This window comes from Erpetoichthys calabaricus, chromosome 3, assembly GCF_900747795.2.
Source record: "Erpetoichthys calabaricus chromosome 3, fErpCal1.3, whole genome shotgun sequence".
NCBI lineage: Eukaryota > Metazoa > Chordata > Cladistia > Polypteriformes > Polypteridae > Erpetoichthys > Erpetoichthys calabaricus.
Genome location: NC_041396.2, coordinates 42666080 through 42688291, shown reverse-complemented (window position 1 = coordinate 42688291; position 22212 = coordinate 42666080). Strand labels below are relative to the sequence as shown.

Genomic DNA, 22212 nt, shown 5'->3' with positions numbered 1-22212 from the left:
AACGCTATGGCAGGAGAGCCAGGAGGACCCCACTGGTGACACAGAAACATAAAAAAGCCAGACTGGAGTTTGCCAAAATGTACTTGAGGAAGCCAAAATCCTTCTAGGCGAACGTCTTGTGGACAGGTGAGACCAAGGTAGAGCTTTTTGGTAAAGCTCATCATTCTACTGTTTACAGAAAACGGAATGAGGCCTACAAAGAAAAGAACACAGTACCTACAGTCAAACATGGTGGAGGTTCTAAGATGTTTTGGGGATGTTTTGCTGCCTCTGGCACTGGATGCCTTAACTGTGTGCAAGGCATCATGAAATCTGAAGACTACCAAAAGATATTGGGGCGCAATGCAGGTCCCAGTGTCAGAAAGCTGGGTCTGCATCAGAGGTCATGGGTGTTCCAGCAGGACAATGACCCCAAACATACCTCTAAAAGCACCCAGAAATGGTTGAACACAAAGCGCTGGAGAGTTCTGAAGTGGCCAGCAATAAGTCCGGATCTAAACCCGATTGAACACTTATGGAGAGATCTCAAAATTGCTGTTGGGAGTAGGCGCCCTTCAAATCTGAGAGACCTAGAGCAGTTTGCAAAAGAAGAGTGGTCGGAAATTCCCGTTGAGAGGTGTAACAAGCTTGTTGATGGTTATAGGAAGCGCTTCATTTCAGTTATTTTTTCCAAAGGGCGTGCAACCAAATATTAAGTTGAGGGTGCCAATAATTTTGTCCAGCCCGGTTGTTGAGTTTTGTGCGAAATGATGTCAGATTTGGCTTTTTTTCTCTGTTTTTTTTGTGTTGTTCCAATGCACATAAAGGAAATAAACATGTGTATACCAAAACATTTGTAATTGCAACAATTTCCTGGGAGAAATGGTGCATTTTCTGGGAAAATTCCAGGGGTGCTGATAATTTTGGCCATGACTGTATATTATTTAAAGATAATCCATGTATGTTCATTAATAAATAATGGATCAAATAATCGGAATGTGACACCTGAAAAGCTAAATGAAAGAGAAAAACCTTAAAAACCAAGATAAAAAATAACCACTGAATTATCCCTATGTCATACGTATTAATGCTTGCCACATTTCAACCATTTTTTAAAATTACAGGATTGACAACAAAACATACAAACTGTGAAATAACACCTAGCTGGCTCATGTAACGTCTCATTTTTGTTGCATTTCATTTTGTCTACAAGTTAAGGGAAAAGGAAACCATTAGGAGATCAGAGTCTTAAAAAAGTATTAAAATTAAGCTAAAATGTATCTGTTCAGGTAGCAGCAGTAATTGGTCACGAATAAGGAAGTGGCTGAAACAAAAAACAGCAGCTACCGTGGCCCCCCAAGATCTGAGTTTGACACCCAGAGTCTACTGCAACAACAAAGTTAAGGAAACTACAGTATGTTAGCACCAGCTGAAGAAGGTCTCTAATACATTTAGCATTTTTCTTATAGTTGAAGGAGGAGTGAATATTAAATGCTTCTCTGGTGTGTTTACCCCTTTATTTGGGAGATGGGGATTTAATGACTTCATACATAAAAATTGTCCACCTGAACGAATGTGGTAAATATAACCTTGGCAGAAAGATATAGAAGAAGATGATCCGCTGTGGCAACCCCTAATGGGAGCAGCCGAAAGAAGAAGACGACACTGGTGGAGAAAAACACAATAGGAAAACAAAATAAATTGTCACTCCCCATTATCCCTTCTGAGACACAATGGAGAGTGCAGTATTTCTTGCCATTTTTTTTTCAGTCCCACAACGATGATGCATGTAGACAAATCTTGCCCATGTTATTCATTAACAACCACTTACCTTGTGAATCTTATCAAATGAATGAAATTTGGTGAAGAAAAATCTGATTGTGGCAGAATTAATAGCTCAGGCTAAATATGTCAAATTTTAGGGCCAGCTGCTTGCTTGTTCAAATATAGGACTTCTATCTTCACGGTAATGAAAACTTACAGATGTTTTAATTACATGGTATACTAAAAGAAAAATTCTTTAAAGAGCTGCAACAAATTGCCCCCATGTCACTTTAATGTGCCGATTACGGTTGAATGTAATAGTCTTCAGAACTGTTGACAGTTTTATGACAGTTTTGTTGTCACTAAATAAAACACACTGCAAATGCTACAGAAACACACACAAAAAAGAGTTATCAGCTCTATGTTCATTTGCAAGAGGACGGATTATAAGCAGTTGACAGCAATCAGACCACACCTTATACCAAGTAACATCTGTAAAACTGACTAAAAAGAGAAAATAAACATACAGTACAAATAAATAAATGCACACATGATTCTATATTTTCACTTTACTGCATTGTGCTTTCGTATTGCTGACTTATATTCTTGCGAGCGTAAGTGCAAACAGGGAAGCTGCAAAATAAGCACAATGAAATTAACTCTTCTATGTCCATTATTTTAGAATATGTTTTTTTCCTTAAAGGATCCAAGTAGGGATGAGCCAGGTAATAAGCACAAACAATTCAGATCGCAATTAGACTGCAATTTCGAGAGAACTTGAGCTTTTGCCTGCCCACAATGAAGTGTGGAGTAGTGTATATGACTATGGTGAGTGTTTTCAGAGGTTTATGTTTTGTGGTGGTGCGTGTTTTTCGGGGTTTGAAAATGCCGGGGTAGTGTGGACAAAAGACGAAAATGGTGACTTTGTCTGTGGTTTAATATGAAAAGATACTAGTGTGGATAGGGCCTAGGAAGTGAACTGATCAACCAACCAAAAGGTCTACACAAAGAATAGATCAATGGATCTTGGAGGAGGAAATCCCCACCACTCCTGTCCTTACAGATCCATTACTAAAGTAATATACTGCACTCACCACCTCCTCCAGTGTGAAAAGCTTCACAATATTGACGTGATTCAGCTTACGAAGCATTTCAAACTCCCTCATTTGGACTTCATAAGGCCGCAGGTAACTAACTGGGTTGAACACTTTTACCGCTACCAGCTCCCCTGATTTCTGGAGTAAATACAAAAATAAAATTAGGGCAGATTTAGAAAAAAAATAGGTAACTTGGCTAAGAGAACAAGAAATGGAAAAAAAAATGTGAAGACATTATCATTTTAACCACAGAGTACACTTTACACAGTTTAAGTGACAGGCCATAGAAACGTATATTATGACTGTAGAACTTTATAGTAAAACACAGAGATGTTCCAGGATAAAATTTTGGGATCCACATCTAAAGATCATCACATAAAAATGAAGAGTAATGTATTTTGTTTTGTAAAATGCACACAATTAAAGATACTATATATACTAAAGCATTGACCAATTAACAAACAATAGAAATTATTAAAATAAGGTAACAGAAAGAAAGAAGGGGCCAACCTTGTTCCTGGCTTTATAGACAGTTGCAGTTGCTCCTTGACCAAGAACATCATCAAGTGACCACAGGTAACTAGCTGTACTCAGCAAAATTTTCTCTCGGACAGCCATCTCACTTACACTCTACCTGCTGCAAAGATAAGAGATAAAAAGGGTAGTGGCACTTAATAAAAAATACAGCACCAGCAAACAAATATATTGGCAATAAAATTAGATTTCACATAGTGATTCACTTTAGAGACAGAAAAGAAGAAACTCAAGGCAGAGAAATTTTCTACCCATGTGCTGTTCCTTTTTCATAATTTAAAACCTTGGACTAAGCACAAACTCTCCTCTATTGCATCAGGCCCTAAGCAGACACAGAGCGTGAAGACCAGAAAATATCTCTTCTCTTTGAAAGATGAAAAGTTTGAAATCCTGGCCAATCACAGTTCTGGGAAAGACAGAATGGAACTATACATACTCACTCCTGAAAAGATGTGTTAAAGGCAAATAAACACAATTCAAAAAAAAGAAACACCTTAGCAAATTTTAACAAATCAGGCAATATTTTCATAAGTAAATGGGAATGAAATTGTGTGAATCCTAATATTACTTTTTATCGCACTCTATCCAGGGTTTTTTACTGCTTTGTACCTAGTGCTGTTGGAATGGGTTTTGGGCTCCAGGACATAACCTGGATTCTTTGGATTTCAAAATATTTTGTACTACTGGTTTTTCAAGCAAGTTTTAATTAATGATATGGTTACCATGCAAGCTTTAAGATTAACACATTCTGTTTTTACTGTCATATCGATAAACCACTGCTAATTACATGACTACAAAAGCAGATACGGATGTCTAAATTTGTGTATAGATTTTTCCATATTTTGTGAGTAGTCTTATTCAATCCTTGGCAATACTACAAAAGAATAGCAGGTATAGAAATCCAGGAAGAAATTATCTGCCATCTCTTATATATATTTCTCTTCTGGTTCGTCCTGCTTCCACTTCAAAACCAGTCCCGCCGACATGGCATTTCTCGATTCCTATTCGTCCTCTTCCATGTCATGCACTATGAGCGTAATACAGCCAACAAATACTCAAGGTGCTGCCACAACGGTAAAGTAGCTTTACCACCTTTGCGGGAGCCACCTGTGACTTTACAACAGCTTCTTACACAGCAAACATCAGAAGCTAAAAATTATCGTGAACACATTTGAGAATACAACTATTCTTTAGCGTTTGCTTCCATGGGTGCACAGATCCCTCAACCTCCTAGCCACGGACCATACTATTTTAAAATACACGGGCAAATTTATCACCAAATCTCTCCACTATACGCTAACACTTCTACCTCTCCAGGATATGGACAGTTGTATGTTTTTGACACAATGCAAGCTACTGAAGTACACTTACAAAATAAAGCAAACTCTGCATGCAGCAAAAATTTACTTCTCCAGCTAGATTCCATGCTCAGAACCATCAACCCCTTCGCTAAATCATACAAACACGTGCATGAAATCGCTCAGTCAAATCCAACAGCATCTGTACGAATGGTTTTCAAAGAAAACCCTAGGCAGGATTTACGACAATAAAATGCCCCGACATGTCACACCGATGTTGCAGCGATTTTCATCGGAGAACATGGTGAACCACCTAAAGAAAGGGACATTTGCATCTATCCCATAGGCAACTCCTGTAAACAGATTTCCATGATCAATATAAATTGCGATCCTATGGTTTACCCACTTTTATTCCCTTATGGAGACATTGGCTGGCACAAAGATTTACAACATGTTCCCGATAAAAGAACCGCCAAGCAAATAAGGCTTACTCAATGCCAATTTTACACGTACAGATTAGCAATGAGAAATACATTTAGTATTTTGCACTCCAGTGGCAAACTATTCCAACAGTACGCCGTAGATGCGCATGTTAAAACAGAGGGCGCGTGTCTCAACTATCTCAGATTACATCAACAAGATCTGCGCGTGGAATAATACAAAGGACTATCAGACGCACTGTAAGCAAACGCTGAAAACAACAACGTACGTGTAGGCAAAATGATCATATTCCGTCCACATTTGCAGGAAGTCCAAGATACATGCAACAAAACTATCAGGATACCATGGCCATAGTACGTAAATTCGGAAAGCCTGATTTATTTATCACTTTCACATGTAATCCTGCTTGGCCGGAAATTCTACGTGCACACTGCATCTTTCAAGAAGTATTTATTTCTTCTTGATTTCTGAATTCCTTTCTCACCATTTTCTGTTCCTATTCTTACACCGGCGTATGCTATGGCGGGTGTCGGCTAGTCAGTCTTTATATTCATAGGGAAAATACAGAAAAACCAAGACAGACCACTCACACCCATTTTCTTAATCTCCTTAGTTGAATACAGTATCATAGGGAAGCAGAGCCTATCCTGAAACCAGTCCATCACAGGCCATACTTGCACACCTTCTACCAGTCGCAACTGAACAATAAAGGAAAATCAATCATACCAATCAACTCTCTGGGATGTACGAAAAAACTGGGGTACCAAAAAAATCAATAAAAGAGGTTACACTGGTGTAGGACATGCAGTCTCCACACAGACAATGGCCATGTATAGAACTGAACTCAGTTAGTAGCTTTAACCACTGTATAGCATCTCCACACTCATCCATTTTCTAAATTAGGATCAGAAGGAGCCAGTGGATGACCCAGCAGCACAAGATTGAAACTAACCTTGGAAATGTGCCAGCTCACTGCAGGACACATACTGTACATAGAAACTCCACCACACTCACACCAAGCCAATACACAGTTGCCAATTAACCTAACACACATCTTTAGGATGTGGGCAGAAAATCCAAATACCCAGACAGACACAGGGGGAACAGGTAAACACCACATTACCAAGAGCCAACACATCCACCCATTTTAAACATGCGTCACTGAAAACTATGCTTCCAAATAAGTGTCCCAGTAATTTGTGGATAGAAAAGCACTGGAATATTAGGATTAAAGATAAAAGTATAGGTAGAAATCCTGAAAGGACATAAGCATAGGTTCCAGCTAGAATATTTTCAATAAGGACCAAGCATTGATTGGTCTGTCTGTATGCAGCATGTGCTACATCTCTCTCTCTCTATTATATATATATATATATATATATATATATATATATATTGTGACGGGCAGCCAGGTCCCATGCCCGGCCGGGACGCCCCTACTGCATATGTTCCGGGGGAGCAACCATGGGCAACTCAATACCTCCCCCGGGACGCTTGGTGGCAGCCTCCCTGGTCGACGTTGATTCCCCAACCTCCTACAGGGCTCCATGGGAGATGGAGTCTTCCACAGCCTGGTTGGGAGCTGGGGGGTGCTGTCTGGATTCAACAGTCCGGATGGACGAGTCTTCAGCCCCACCCGGAAGTGCAATTGGGACCAGGTGGTGAAGCACCTGGAACACTTCCAGGTGGGCTATAAAAGGGGCCAGCCACCACCAATCCAAAGGCAGAATCGGGAGGAAGAGGACGAGGTTGCCTGGGAGGAGTGGTGGTGCCAGAAGAAGAGTGTTTTGTTGGTCAGTGTTCAGTGCTTTTGGGACTGTGTTGGGCCTGTGGGACACGGGGAAGACGTGCCCCACGGCCGAAGAGAAAATAAAAGTCTTTTGCGGTTTTACACGTGCCTCTGCGTTAGTCTGTGCCGGGTCGGGCGCTATATAGCGCCTTATTACAATATATATATATATATATATATATATATATTCCAGATCTGTCTGTCTGAGTACCTGTCTGCTTTTCACGAGACAACTACTTAACAGATTTAGATCAGGTTTTTCTATAAATTTGCTTGAACATTCTGATTGATTTTGCGACTTCTCTCACTGCACTATGTATCATAGTTCGCTTGCGCCACCGATTTATTTGCGCGAATCCAAAAGACATGCAGCAGGGCAAGGTGAGGGGTGCGAGGCCCTCCTCAATCATGCTCTAGCCTTGGGGCACGTACCTTACCTGCACATACTGTAGCTAGCGAACTATTTCACGGATTTAGATGGAGTTTTTTTCTAGAATTTGCTTAAACATTTCGGTTGATTTTGTGACTTCTTTCATTGTGCTAAGAATCATAGTTCGCTTGCAAGAGCAATACATTTGCACTAATCCGAGACAGAGGCTGTGGGCCAAGGGGAGGGGGAAATGTAACATCAGGAGTAGGGAGCCAGGCAGGGCCCTCCTCACTGTCCTGTTTCACTACTACGTGGGAAGAGCCGCAGGGCACGGATAGTCAATAATATGAAGGAACATAACTTGTGTATGTATGTAGATATCGCATGAATGAACATAGTTAAATAATGTATGTATATGTTCGTAGGTTTTCCTCTGAAAACTGCAAACTCTGTGGACATTAACTTTTACTTAAACTTTCAATGATGTATAGTAGTTGCAAAGATTCTTATTCAAAACAAAGGGAATAACAAAAATAATTAATTACATCTATAGAATGCTTTCCTAATCTACTCAAAGCGCTTTACATAGACAGTAGGGAACCACTACAATTTAAACCAATGCATAGCATTCACCTGGATGATGCAACAGCTGCCATCCCTGTGCCACTATGTTCATATTAGAATTAGGTGGTGAAGGGCTGAGACAGACAGTTAGCAGAGATGACTATGGGGCCAGAATGACCAGGCCATGGTGGGAAATTTTGGCAGGACATTGGAAATGCCCTACTCTTATTGAAATATACCCAGGGAGCTTTTATGACCACAGACAGTCAGTGCCTCAGTTTTATGTCTCACCAGAAGGACAACATAATTTTTACAACACAGTCTCACCTTCTCTGCACTGGGGAATCAGATTCCACACACAGACCACAGGAGTAAGTGCCTCCTACTGACCTCACCAACACCAAAACAATTTTTTACTAGTTGGTCTCCCATCAGTGGTGTGGTTGAGCCCAAACATGCTTAGCTTCAGGTGGATTACTTTTTCTAAAGTGGTATGGCTGCTGGCTGAAGTTTATGTGCCTCTGGAATGCCCCAATACTGAAAATGTCATATCTCTCTGAAGATCCATCACTTGCAAAATTCAAACCTGGCTACTTTTCTATTATTGCCTGACATTAACATCCATCATGGATCCTTTTTTGTATTATCTAGATCCCCTGTTACATTATCTGGTTGTCTTCACTGTCTAACTCTGCTGTTACACTTTTTGTAATATGATGGATATACAGTAGCTTTAAAAAGTCTTTTCTGTGTATTCTAAAGGTCCTAAACAGTATCTAGTTAGCTCTCTAATGACTGGCAGATTTCAGCTTCAAAACTGTTTTGTTCTCCATCATGGTGATTAATAACCTAAGAAAACTGCTGATCTGTCTTAATTTTTTTTATCTCACACCAGCAGCTGTAGGACCATTTAGACCAAACAGTTATAGATTAAGTAGTGCTCTCCTGGCGACTCTAGTAACATTTGTTATCTAACGTATAAGGTTATACCAATGCAGCTTGTCTATTGTTTTCTTTTGGATGGCGATTTTATCCATTTATAGCCATCTTATTTTTTGATAGATAGATAGATAGATAGATAGATAGATAGATAGATAGATAGATAGATAGATAGATAGATAGATAGATAGATAGATAGATACTTTATTAATCCCCAAGGGAAAATTAAAGGTGTTAAAAGTATTTTGCAATAGTGCAAATCCCTATGCAAGGTGTTAATACAGTTGTATTTTTAAAATATTTTTTAAAGGGTGGGTATATTTCTTTAATATTCTTATTACCTAGAATACAAAATTACCTCTGAACAAAGTTCATCAAAACGTGCAGAACAGGAAAATATAAAACAAGAAGCAAAACATGAGTAGTGTAATAATGAGGTGACATGACAAATAAAGAACAGCCTCTTATCAGCAACTATGAAGTGCAGTGCACTTTAAAAATATGACAAAGGAAACTGTCAGCTTCCTGCCTAACAGATGACGTGAGGGAATCAAAAAATTCCAAAGCATGCCTGACCCAGATTTACCCTTCAGTATGTGGGCTATTTTCAAGTCAATTTCCCTTACATGTTAAATAAACCTAATCCTGTTTTTATGACCCCTTATTACACAAAACACAGATTTCAGTATTCTTCCTATATAATGTCACAGAACAGGGTGACATTAATGATGAGGTGAACGGAGCCAATGATAACAACTACAGCTTCTCACAAAACTAATTTTTGGAGACAAAGCTCCATTTCACGATCTGTGGATAGCAACGATAAAGGAGAGATCCCACAGCAATTCAGAATTCAGCTAGCTATGAAGAATTAAAAAAAAAATACAGCAATTTTTAATATCCATCCATCCATCATCCAACCCGCTATATCCTAATTACAGGGTCTCGGGGGGGTCTGCTGGAGCCAATTCCAGCCAACACAGGGCACAAGGCAGGAACAAATCCCAGGCTGGGTGCCAGCCCACTGCAGAGTGCGCGCGCACACACACACACACACACACACCAAGCACACACTAGGGACAATTTAGAATCGCCAATGCACCTAACCTGCATGTCTTTGGACTGTAGGAGGAAACCGGAGCACCAGGAGGAAATTCATGCAGACATGGGGAGAACATGCAAACTCCATGCAGGGAGGACCTGGGAAGCGAACCCAAGTCTCCTCACTGCGAGGCAGCAACGCTACCACTGCGCCACCGTGCCGCCCTAGTTTTTAATATACTACATACATTACGGTGAAAAAAGGGGCCCACTATTTTGTCTTTGTGTTTTTATCAATTTTTTTTTAAATCATATTTCATATAGAGTGGCACAAGGCCACACTGGGTCATCCTTCCAGCTACTTCCAGGTTTCACTGGTGACTCAGGCACTCTTTAAATATTCTCCCTATTAATGCATGCATTCTCCTTCAACATCCTAAAATAGGCAAGTACAGACATGGACAAATTTGTTGGTACCCTTCCACAAAGAGATGAAACCACAATTGTCTCTGAAATATCTTGAAACTAACTAATAATAACACAAATGAAAATGGCATGGAGAAAAATGATGGGACCCTTAACACAATATTTGATTGTAAAAACTATGGAGGTAATCACTGCAAACAAGCGATTCTTAGGAGTGTCAAAAAGACTTCTGCACTTGTACATGCCAAAACTAGGGTGAAACACGTGTCGTGCACTCTTTGTATTAACTTGGCAGGTACTACCTGCCGACTGGCCGACCAGCCATAATTGTTACCTGGTTGGTAACCATCCAAATAATCACATCGCGATTAGATCAATGGATATAATACTCCAATCTACACCCTGCCGAGTAGCAAACCAGCCACCGTAGCACAACTCACATTCGAGGTTCATTCCCTGGAAAGGGAAGCGAAGGTGTGTACACACAATGAGCCCCAATTAGGGCAAGACACGTGTCGTGTACTCTTTGTATTATTTGGCAGGTATATTGTAACACATAAAAGTTTTAAATCAATTCCCAGTCCTTAATCACATAATTGTATGGAATTAATCGTGATTAATCACATCTAACATTAAAACATGCAATCATAATATAAATTATGAAGTAAATACAGTATACACTTCTTCTTCTTTTGGCTGCTCCCGTTAGGGGTCGCCACAGCAGATCATCTTCTTCCATATTTTTCTGTCCTCTGCATCCTGCTCTGTTACACCAATCACCTGCATGTCCTCTCTCACCACATCTGTAAACCTTCGCTTAGGCCTTCCTCTTTTCCTCTTCCCTGGCTAAATATACACTAAATCACAAAATTAATGTAGAATGAACACAAAGGAAATTTTAAAAATTTAATGGCATAGCTTAAACTTAAACAATAAACTGAAATCTGACCTTTAAACACAATACTACTTGAGCAAGTTCACCTGAATTTGAATAGTGGTGGTGGCTCTGTGGCTAAGGATGAGTGATCCTACTCTGTTGTGTCCTTGAACAAGACCCGAACCTGCAAATTGTTCCAGGGCCATTGTACAATGGCCGACTCCCAAAATGTCATGCGAAAAGAAAATTTCCCCTCAGAGATTAGCAAAGTATCATAAATTAAATCAAATGCCTTCTTAAAAGGCAAGTTGAAAATAAGGCAATAAGGAAACGAGGCCAATGTATTATTCCTCAAATTGGTATGGAATATGAGGCACAGACATGTCAAAGTAAAATTAAACAATCAACACAACTGCAGACTTCCAGACTTCTGTAGACTGCTAAAGACTGAATAAATTGAAATACACATCTCTTAAATGGGCAAACATTAACACTTGTGTGAAAACTCTGCAAATGCCATCATCAGCTGTTTAATCACCATCAACGACTTTACAATTATACTCTAAACCAGTGTTTTTCAACTGATGTACAATGAGAGCTACCCAGGTATGCCATACAGGACCGCATGTATAAGTGTGCAAAGGGACAATGCAGCTGGGAAAATGCGTCCAAAGTGCTCACTAAGTGCTGTGTCTGTGAACGCCAATCTCCCAACCTGCTTTTTTACCGGCGTCTCTGACAGTCCCACCCCTTCGGACAATTTAGCAAGTGTATAGATTTAATGCTTTTGTGGTTGGTAGAATAGTGGTGTGCCTTGGAATTTTTTGGGTTATAAACCTCTGCTCCTGGCTCACTAAAAAAGTTCTCTGTAGCAGCTATCTTGCTTGCAGTGGTTATGTTCTTTGCATAAATTAGCAAATGTACTGCAAACTGGAATAATGAGTAAGGATAATCATCACACTTCTGTTTCATAGAATTTTGTCATTATACAAGAGCAGGAAGTGCAGTAAGCCACCTGGCAGACAGGCAACTTAAATACAGAGGTACTAGAGGCTTATAGTGACACACAAAGAAAACATATTTTTCATGTATGGGATGACATTGATTCGATCTTTTTACAGAAACGTGAAATGAAGAACAAAAAGAGAGAGAGAGAGTAATTTTTACCTTTGCTGCTTTTCTTTACTATTGCTCCAGGACTATAATAAACCCCGCTTCTTCCCACTTCCCTGCACCTGTGTCAGTATGTATAAATCAAGGAAATGAATACCAGTACCACGTACTGACATGCGGCAAGCCATTGTGAAACATGTAATTTGAAACTTTCAAATAAAACTTTAGTTCTCAAAAGGTAGTATATACATTCAATACTAGATGTGTATCTAATTCTTCAGGTTCTCACTTAACTTTTTGGTATTATTGTTTCATAATATTAAAAAAATAATAATAAATTACATGAAAAGGCTGCCCAGATAAAACACTGCCTGAGATGATTGCCTTGTTGCTGGCCCTGGATGTGATAGTATTTTTTAATGTGTTAAACAGACCACATTAATTGCAAAAATTAACATGTTAAGTTTTCCATGCTGTAGCAAAAGGCCGGAGCTGTTACCCGGCCGAGACACCCAGAGTATGGAAGGACCAGAGGAGAGAACATTTTCAGGACAGATTCTCAACAGAAGGCTGCCCCCTTGGTTTCCAGCAGGGCCATGGGTCATGAGATTAGGAGGTCAACCCTGCTGGGGCCTGTGGCCACCACCAGGGGGTGCATGGACATTTTCAGGGCCCTATTTGGCCACACTTCCGCCGCACCCAGAAGAGTGTCTGGATGAAACTCATTGGGCACCTAGAGTCCTTCTGGGTGCCCTATAAATGGAGCCAGTCACCACCACTCAATGGCCTGAGTCGGGAGGAAAAGGATAAAGTCTGAAGAGGAGTGGAGGCAGATGGACTGGTGGAAGACAGGGGACTGTGTTGTGTAAGTATTATCCACTGTGTGCAAGCATTCTATTCAGGGTTGATTAATCCTTTGAGGCTACCAGAAATGTCTCCGACACCTCCCAACACGAACCTGTATAAGAACAGGCAAGCTGAGATAATGGAAGGATAAATATACAGATGGCAGTTTGAGTGCTAATTATCTGATTAGGTTTTATGTATTAACATTTATGTATTTTATTGTTGTTTTTTGTATTGTTTTTCATATTTTTGTTATTTCTGTCAATTATTGGTTAACTGTATACTTTCTCTTTGGTTTACTTATGTCACTGTCCTTTATGGGTGAAAGTCCAGGAGGTGGGGCCACCCTGATATCACCACTACGGGGCCCTCCCTCTGGCTGTTTCTTCATAAAATGAAGTTAATAGGAATTTGTGCCCCCTGCCAAGTCTTCTAGTTATGACAACATTGTTACCTCAGACAATAATTTATCTCACAACTGGTGACTGAAATATTGAAAGCTGAAAAATACGTTACTACTTCTGTCTCTACAAAAACTGATTTTTTTTTTTTTTTTTAACTGTTGTATCTCCAGAGACATCTGACTGAAATCTGTGAGAAACACTTAACAGCATGTTAGGCCGGATTTATACTTCACGCCACGCGACGCATGCTGCAGCGGACGCTCCTGCTACGCAAGTGTTGTAGTGTTTATACTTGCGCATGTACTTTGCGTAAATCTGGAGGAATCCACCAGGTGGCAGAACGAGATATTATCACGGTGAGAACGGGTTCGGCCTCGCTGTGTTGTGAATTGCCTGGAACACCCATTAAATTTCCAATGACACGCAATATCTCTGAAAAGGATGTTTAATGATTAAATCCATCAGTCCAGGGATTTGTTCATTTCAGCTAGCACTGGGCACGAGGCAGAAACAATCCCTGGACAAGGCATCAGCTCATCGCAAGGTGAATACAAGCACTCACATACACTAGCGTAATTTTAGTGTAACCAAATCTGCATATTTTTGGAAGGAAACCGGAGCACACTGAGGAAACCCAGCAGGAAAACATGTAAACTCCAGGCAGGGAATATCAGCGACATGACTCCCGGCAAGACAGCAGTGCTACCGCTCCGCAACCGTGTCACCTCCATGTGTGTAATTATTAACAGTATTCATTATTTAAACGAAATTACAGAATTATCTGTAAAATGATACATACATACTTTAATGCATTTCATCATGAAAGTGATATCAAGTATAAATCTAAGGATTCTAAATGTGTAGAGAGTTGGAATATCATATATTTAATGTGTGCAGTGTGGCGATCTGCTTCTGTCAGGACTGGAGGAAGCCCTAGGAAAAAAAGACGGCACAGAAGATGGTATGTGAGACCTTTAAAATGTATCGTGTCATTACGATCGGGAATATGCAACACTTGAATATAAAAGCACCACGAATACATCTGTATGTCGGCATTTTGCTTCACCACATCGAACCATACATCAAACATTGAAGCGCGTACACCGATCTCGTAGGATCCGCAAAGCCGCTTTCTGTCACATGTAGATAGTAAACAGAGGCTCAAACGTTACATTCCAACTTTTAGCACACTGCGCCTCCTGACTTTTTGCTGGTACTGCAACTCACGCACGCGTCGCGTTAATTTCTGAGGACCTGCTCAGAGGACGCATCAAATGAACGCTGGGAACGCGTGGCAGCCATGATGCGGGAGCGTACGCGTTCTGAGCGTGAAGTGTAAACGAGCCCTTAGAAGGTATCTACAATGTATTACATTTCTGACAAAAATAATTGTAAACCAGAAAAGAGACAGAATTAATAAATCTTTAAAACAGAGGATAAATAGGCAAAATTGCCCACCAACAAATACAAAAAAAGTATGAATCTCTATCCTAGAAAACAATGTCATCCAAACCAATGTTACTGAACATGGGAAATAAATACCTAATTTAAGAAATCTTTAAAGATTTCAGGTATTATGTTTTCCAGATAATTACAATATTTAATCCATCTCAAGTTAATACTCTTTGGAATCTTGAATGCTGCTTGAACAAACAAAAAAGTCACTAGCCCAAACAGCTATCCAGCAGACATTCATGAGGAAGAAAAAAAACAATTCTGTTAAATTAGGCTCACTAATGTTATCCATGTCCAATGAAACCAAACCAGAAAAATCTAAAACATTAATTCAGGAATCTGTTTCTGTTGTTCCTAAGAAAAACACTTCTTCTTCTTTCGGCTGTTCCCGTTAGGGGTCGCCACAGCAGATCATCTTCTTCCATATCTTTGTCCTCTGCATCTTGTTCTGTTACACTCATCACCTGCATGTCCTCTCTCACCACATCCATAAACCTTCTCTTGGGCCTTCCTCTGTTCTCTTGCCTGGCAACTCTATCCTTAGCATCCTTCTCCCAATACAATCCTTTTAAAATATAGTTTCTACAGACCAATTTCCCTACTAAACACTGATATTAGGATTCTGGCCAAACTTCCCACAAGTAGAACAAAGGAAGTGCTTCTTTATATTATGTCACAAGGTCAAACTGGTTTTGTTAGACAGACGATTACTTTCATATTTCTAAAATATGTTAATGAAATACACATCTCAGCAAAATGGAACTCCCTCAGGTCTCCCTATCTCTGGATGCAAAAAAAAAACAAAACTCTGATATAGTTGAGTGGGGTTACTTACTCATTGCATTATGCAAATATGTGTTTGGGACAAATAGATCTACATGGATTAAACTATTTTACTCCAACCCAGATGCTGCAGTTTTGAGAAAAAAAAATATATTCAGATGCATTTAGAATGTGGAACCAGAAGGAGTTCTACAAATATTGATGGTTTAAAATTAAGATTCTGGTTCTGATAAGAGCCTATTATTATCTATGAATAGCCTTGCATATCAGGCTAAATTTGATCATTTTCGCAAAACTGTCTCACAGCAATTGACATACCTGAGAATCATAACTAGACAACAATGTAAAGATGTATTTGGCAACCTAATGGAATGTGCTAATCAAGATCTTATACATTGGTCAAGGATTTTCTTATAAATTCTGATATAATTAATACTGGAAAAAATGTAAATCCTTCTGATATTTTTATATCAACAACCATGCCTCAAATGCATAACCTTTTGTTGAATTAATTTTTCGATTAGCTGCAAGTTAAAGACTTTGCTAAAAGAAACCAGGACAATGTTCCTAATCTTCCTTTAGTAAAACTTTGCAGCTGCAATAAAGGTTTTTTAGACAATATCTTGAAGCTATAAAACTATTTCAGAAGTATGTGCTCTAAATAATCTGGAGCCCCATTCACACCGCTATGTTTTCATTTAAAAATGCAGACATTAGTCTCAGTTTTTGCCTTTCCTCCACACTACTCCGGCATTTCCAATCCTCCAAAAACAAGATACTTTTGAAAACGCTATCCACAGCCATATACAGTACTTCACAGCCTCAGCATTGTAATATGGACAGGTGAACACGCAGACCCCAATCTCACTCTGATTGGTACATGCTTATTATGGGACCTTCTCTGATTTGATCATGCTTATTGCCTGATTGGTTACCCTTCACAGAAGAAAACCGTATTCCAACATAGTGGACACAGATGGGTTGCTTCCCATGGCACTTGTATTGCTTAATTGTACGCAACTAAATAGCGTTGTATAGTTTGAGTGTTGCACTCATGTTCAAAAGGCAAATAATTTACCAGCTGCTACAATTCTGTGAAAAAAATCAGTTGTTGGCAGCATCATCACCCCTTCAAGAATTTTGAAACCAATGCGTGTATGCCCAGTATAGGTGAACATCTAAGTTGTATGCATTATTGGCTATTTTAGTGTGGACAAAGATACGTTTATAAAAAACACTGGTGTGCATGGAGATCATTTTTGTTTAAAAGTATTAAAGTAGTAGTAGTGCAGATGTAGCCTGAGCCTGCATTGGCAACATGACCCTCCAATAAGATTTTCAGATAGTGAATGGTAGTCAACAGTTAATTAAATACCCTATTAATCAATTTCTGAAACATGATCTAACAAAAATCGAAATTGTCCCTTTACACACCTCTCTTCAGTCAGACTATACAAAATTTAAAATGATTTTTCAAAGTGTTCTTTCTTTTCTTCCAATATTTGGTTTTAGAAACACTCAAGACTTTAGTCAAGACAAAGTTAAGCTGCAGCACATAATTAGATTAAAGCAACAAGCAGACTATTTGCAGTTTTTTCAAATATCTTTGACACTTGTAGCCCTCAAACCAAAACAAATATCCTATTTGAGGTCTGTAATATGATTTCAGTTTAATTGCCTTAAGAAATAACAGAATCTTAGAATCCAAAATAAAAACGTGATGAATCATTTGTAAATTTAATAATTAAAACACTTAATGGTAAATAGTTAATAAAAAGGAATATTACAATAAATAAACTGAAGAAACTGAATGAAATTATCAAGTATTTCTGCAGCTTACTCTACATGTTCTACTCATTATTATCTACTAGATTTTTTTTGTCATTTACCTTCAACTGAATAAATTAATTTCCATCTTTTGGAATAGTACAGTAATTGGTGATAATAAATATTTTAAAATGGTTTTCTGCATTTAACATCACTTAAAATAATGTTACATTGGCTTTTGCTGTCTTTACGTTAATGTGTTGCAATATAAAAATGTAACAACAAATACAAAACAACAATACCAGTATTAAAAGCTTACATTCAAATGATGTGAGCAGTTTAGGACTATTGAAATGAAACACTGGGCATGCTTGTAATACTCAAAGCGACACATTAAGTACTGTGGTACAATCATCCCATAAGTGCTAGCTCAAAAATTCACAAAGCTCACGTCAATACCAGTGTTGATGGGCCTTGCATTTTCTTAAACCAATTTGTCCTTCATCCATCCATTCGCTAAACTTGAGTATCCAAAGCAGAGTTGTGAGAAAGTTGAAGCCTTTCCCAGCATGCACTGGGCACAACATAAACAGTGCGCCAGTCCATCGCAGGGTGAACACACACACACACACCCACTAGAGTAAATTTAGGGTCACCAATCCACCTAAACTTATGTCTTTGGACTGTTTGAGGAAATAAAGAGTACCTGGAGGAAACCCAGGGGGATAACTTGAAAACTCCACGCAGCTGGAACAAAAACCCCAGTCGTCTTCTTCCGAAAGGCAGCAGCATTACCACCGCACCACTCCGTACACCACACACATATATATATATATATATATATATATATATATATACACACACACACACACACATATATATAAAATCCAACGTCTGTCTGTCTGTCTGTTCTTAACGGATTTAGATCAGGTTTTTTTCTAGAATTTGCTTGAACATTCCGGTTGATTTTGTGACTTCTCTCATCGTGCTAGGTATCATAGTTCACTTACAGCAGCGATTAATTCGCACTAATCTGAGTTGGAGGCTGCAGGCTGAGGGGAGAGGGAAGCGTGACGTCAGAAGTGAGGAGCTGGGTGAGGCCCTCTTCACTGACGCGCCAGCCTCCGTTCGAATCAGTGCACCTCTCACCACATTTTGGAGGATACCTTATCTCCACTTAGCTAGTGATGCCTATTTCTTTATTGATTTTTAAAGTTTGTCCTGTTTCACTACTACATGGGCAGAGCCACGGGGGACGGCTAGTATTTTATATGCAAAGCATAATTTATTAGCCAAAAAACATATCATGAAACAAAAAAGTCAGTGAATTTATTTTAATATGCAGAATATGCCTTTTAAATGAAGAATGCTCACATTATGCTTAATTAAATCAAAGTTCAAGAAAATGGACACAATTAGGAGAATAATAAATAGAGATTTAACTTAACAAAACTTCCAGCTTCATCAATCTGTCAATTTTCAAACCCAGTCTGGGTGATGGGGACAAGAACCTATCCCTGGTGTGTCAGCAGTAAGGCAGGAACCAACCCTAAACAGGATGCAAACCCTTACACACAAACCAATATTTACTTGCACAACCCTAATTTAGAGTTACAGTTAAACTAACACACAAGTCTTTGGAATGAGTGTAGAAAATCAGAGTATGCTAAATAAAAACACATACAGACATGAGGGAGAAGGCGCAAGCTGAATACCCCTTACACTCTATGTGGCTGTGACAGATATTTTGAGGCAGCGTTCACCAAACAAAACACCTGACTGATCAGGTCTTGATGAACACTCACTTATAACCCTTTCTCTGCAGAAATCTGCTGGGCTCAAAACTGAAGACCAATCTCTTCTGAGATTTCAAGATTTGTTTAGGACTCTTTCATATGGCTCATACCACTCTTTATTGTGATTTAGCTGCTCCATTTATTTATTTGCTTTATTTTTGGAGTTAAAACTGCATTCTTGTTTTCACATAGTTTTAGGTTTATTCTATTCAGGTATTTATTTGCCTGTATGATAATGTAAAGTAATAATGTTTACTCTAAATAGCACCTTACGATGGAGTATGCTATTAAAATTACAATATACAATAAATACCATTACTTGACAAATGAAAAAAAGGAAATGAAAATACCTGACAAATGAAAAAAAAAGGTGTGCATGGTGAACAAGTGTCTGAATGCAGTTAGCAGTCTGCAGGAATAAGCACCATACAGGATGCTAGAAAATCACTAGGGCACAAACATATCTGTTCATTTTTGTGTCACCAAACACACAGCGTATCCTTAAACTATTGGGAATAAAGTTAAAAAAAAAATGCAGGCAAAACCCAAAATGACTCCGGTGAAATATGTAAATGCTTCACAGAAGCAGCTGTAGCCATGTGTATACAATCAAAAGAACATTCCAAGTTCTGCAAGTCTATAAAAGGCTTCTTTAACTGAAACACTATGAACAATTTGAAGCAACCGCACTCCAGTGAAGAAATAAAAGATTAATTTTACACAGGTGTTAAGTAACTAATCAGTAAAAATAATAAAACAAAAAAAATCATAGAAATCTGGGTTTCATTTAATGTACAAATGTTAATGTGACTGAAAGCAGTGATAACACTAACTTAACCGAGGCACAAAGCAAGAGTTTCTCAACCCCTGGGGTCTCTTGGGTTTTAGTTTCAGTTAGTTTTCCACCAAATGTCAATTCTAACCTTTAAGTGGACTGTTCATGTTACTCTTTAAATTTCTATCATCTTTATTAACTAGAATATATACTGCATCTTCTCTAATAGAAACATTTTTACACCTTATGTCACCTTCTTCTTTTGTGTGCCTTGGCTTTGTTACCCCTTATTACCTGCTTTTTTTGTCTCTAGTTGCACATGTGATGAAGCCTAAACAGCATATCATTATAATATATATATGTATGTATGTATACTCAAAATACTTATTAAGGTTATTGAGGTATAAAGCACAAGTCTTTACTTCTTCTCACATCTGGACTACAGCAACTCTATACTGGAGGAGTACCAGCATGTGTCACCAAGCTGATGCAGATAACTGAAAATTCAGCAGCACGTCCGGTGTCAAACAGCCGAGGCGGACACAAGCCATTCTTTTTTTCTAACCACTACATTGGCTCCGAGTAGCAGCATGTACTAAGATGCAGTCCTTAATACTTACCTACAGAGTAGTCAATGGGTCAGCACCTATACATATGGAGGCACATGAGAGGCCCTATGCCTCATCTCGCCCACTCAGGTCGGCTGTTGAACGCCAGCTTTGCGTAATTTGCTTACTTAGAAGAACACAATTGTAAATTACACTAAACCCGTTCATTATGATGTGCATTTTAACAAAAAAAAAAGCTTTCTTAATTTCAAATATCAATTTGAAATTAATAAAAATAAGGAATATTTATAACTACAGAATTAGAGCTGAAAAAAATACAACTTATTAAATGAACAATATGAGAATTTAATTAACTGGAATCGGTCCTTAATTTTGCGATTGGATGGAAAACGGGGACCCTGGGATCGATCTTTCTGAACCACAGCCAGTGTTACCGATGGCGTGGACACAATACACGCATCATTTATTAGCATCACCTTACTTACAAAAAAAATCTACTCTAACATAGAGTGGTGCGATGTGTACAGGATTGTAACAATAAACCATCAATCGAACAATAACCTGACTGCTTGCCACTGGAAGATTACAAATTTCGTCGCCCAGTTCTTCTTCAGTTTTGAATTATACGGATTACCAGACTACCGACCACAGATAAATTCGCATAGTGAAAAATGAGATTTGTGCAAATAGGTTTTTAAGACACCATCTTCGTAAGTTTTCGTGTATTCTTATTGTACTGGAAATGTTTACTTCCGATCTATCTAAAGCAGCAAGTCGTCTTATTCCGTCACCCCCACCTTTCCCGAAGTTTAGGATTTAAAGTTAGGGTTACCGCTATACAGGAGCTTTGCGGACTCCGATCATCTCCTGCTTCGTTTTCTTTTCAGAGGCCCTGAGCGAACCTCTATTGGATACGAGGATCTTGTTTAACAGAAGACAGGAACTGAGAAAATAACTTTCAGTTGTGCGACTGCACTTCCTCGTTGTGGGACGTGAAGCACAACTTAAAGGGCCAGCACCTCCCTTTCTGTTTCACTGGTTTGCTTCTCGTCTCAAACAAGCCCCGCCTCTGTTCAGCGTTTATCGTTTAGGGGGCGGGGCTATCAGAGAGGAGGGCGCCAAGCTGTAAAGGGAGTGTCGGTACGGCGCTTCTCGCCATCGAGCAACGCCGTTGAGCCAAACTCTCAGTAGCAGACTTCCATCTCTGTGAAGAAATAGGAAAAGGGCAACCCCTTTAACACACCCCGTTTAATTTTCAGATATGAACTTGCTGGCTGCACACAGCCAAAAGTTGACAGTGATCCCGCATCAACAATGGTATCTAGACGTGGATAATTTGGTTTTTTCGTTACCGACGAAAAAGGATTCAAGGACACGGAAGAGCACGGAGGCAGTGTAATTAAATTTTATTTTATATTTCGCCAATCACATTGTTAACAACAGAATACACGTGCACGACAACCCAGATGTCAGATAAGTCACAGGTAAACGCTGGGATAACTATACAAGTTAAGACGTTGTTTCAGTGCAGCTCTACTGTTAAGTCAGTAAACCTCTTAAACTTCATAATCATAATAACGTATTA

At 39.1% G+C, this 22212-nt stretch overlaps 1 protein-coding gene across 2 annotated transcripts in view; it reads right to left on the bottom strand.

Moving 5' to 3' along the window:
* Positions 1 to 21641, bottom strand: part of ikbke (inhibitor of nuclear factor kappa B kinase subunit epsilon) — a 73220-nt gene extending 51579 nt beyond the window's left edge. Inside the window, exons 1-3 of one of the 2 annotated variants that reach the window (XM_028796693.2) lie at positions 21460 to 21641; positions 3351 to 3477; positions 2838 to 2978 (exon numbers count right to left, since the gene is read on the bottom strand). In XM_028796693.2, coding sequence (XP_028652526.1) covers positions 2838 to 2978; positions 3351 to 3458 — 249 coding nt within the window. In that variant the 5' untranslated portion in view covers positions 3459 to 3477; positions 21460 to 21641. The remainder of the gene's footprint in view (positions 1 to 2837; positions 2979 to 3350; positions 3478 to 21459) is intronic. The other variant, XM_051924559.1, reaches the window with a different exon arrangement.
* Positions 21642 to 22212: the final 571 nt, after the last annotated feature.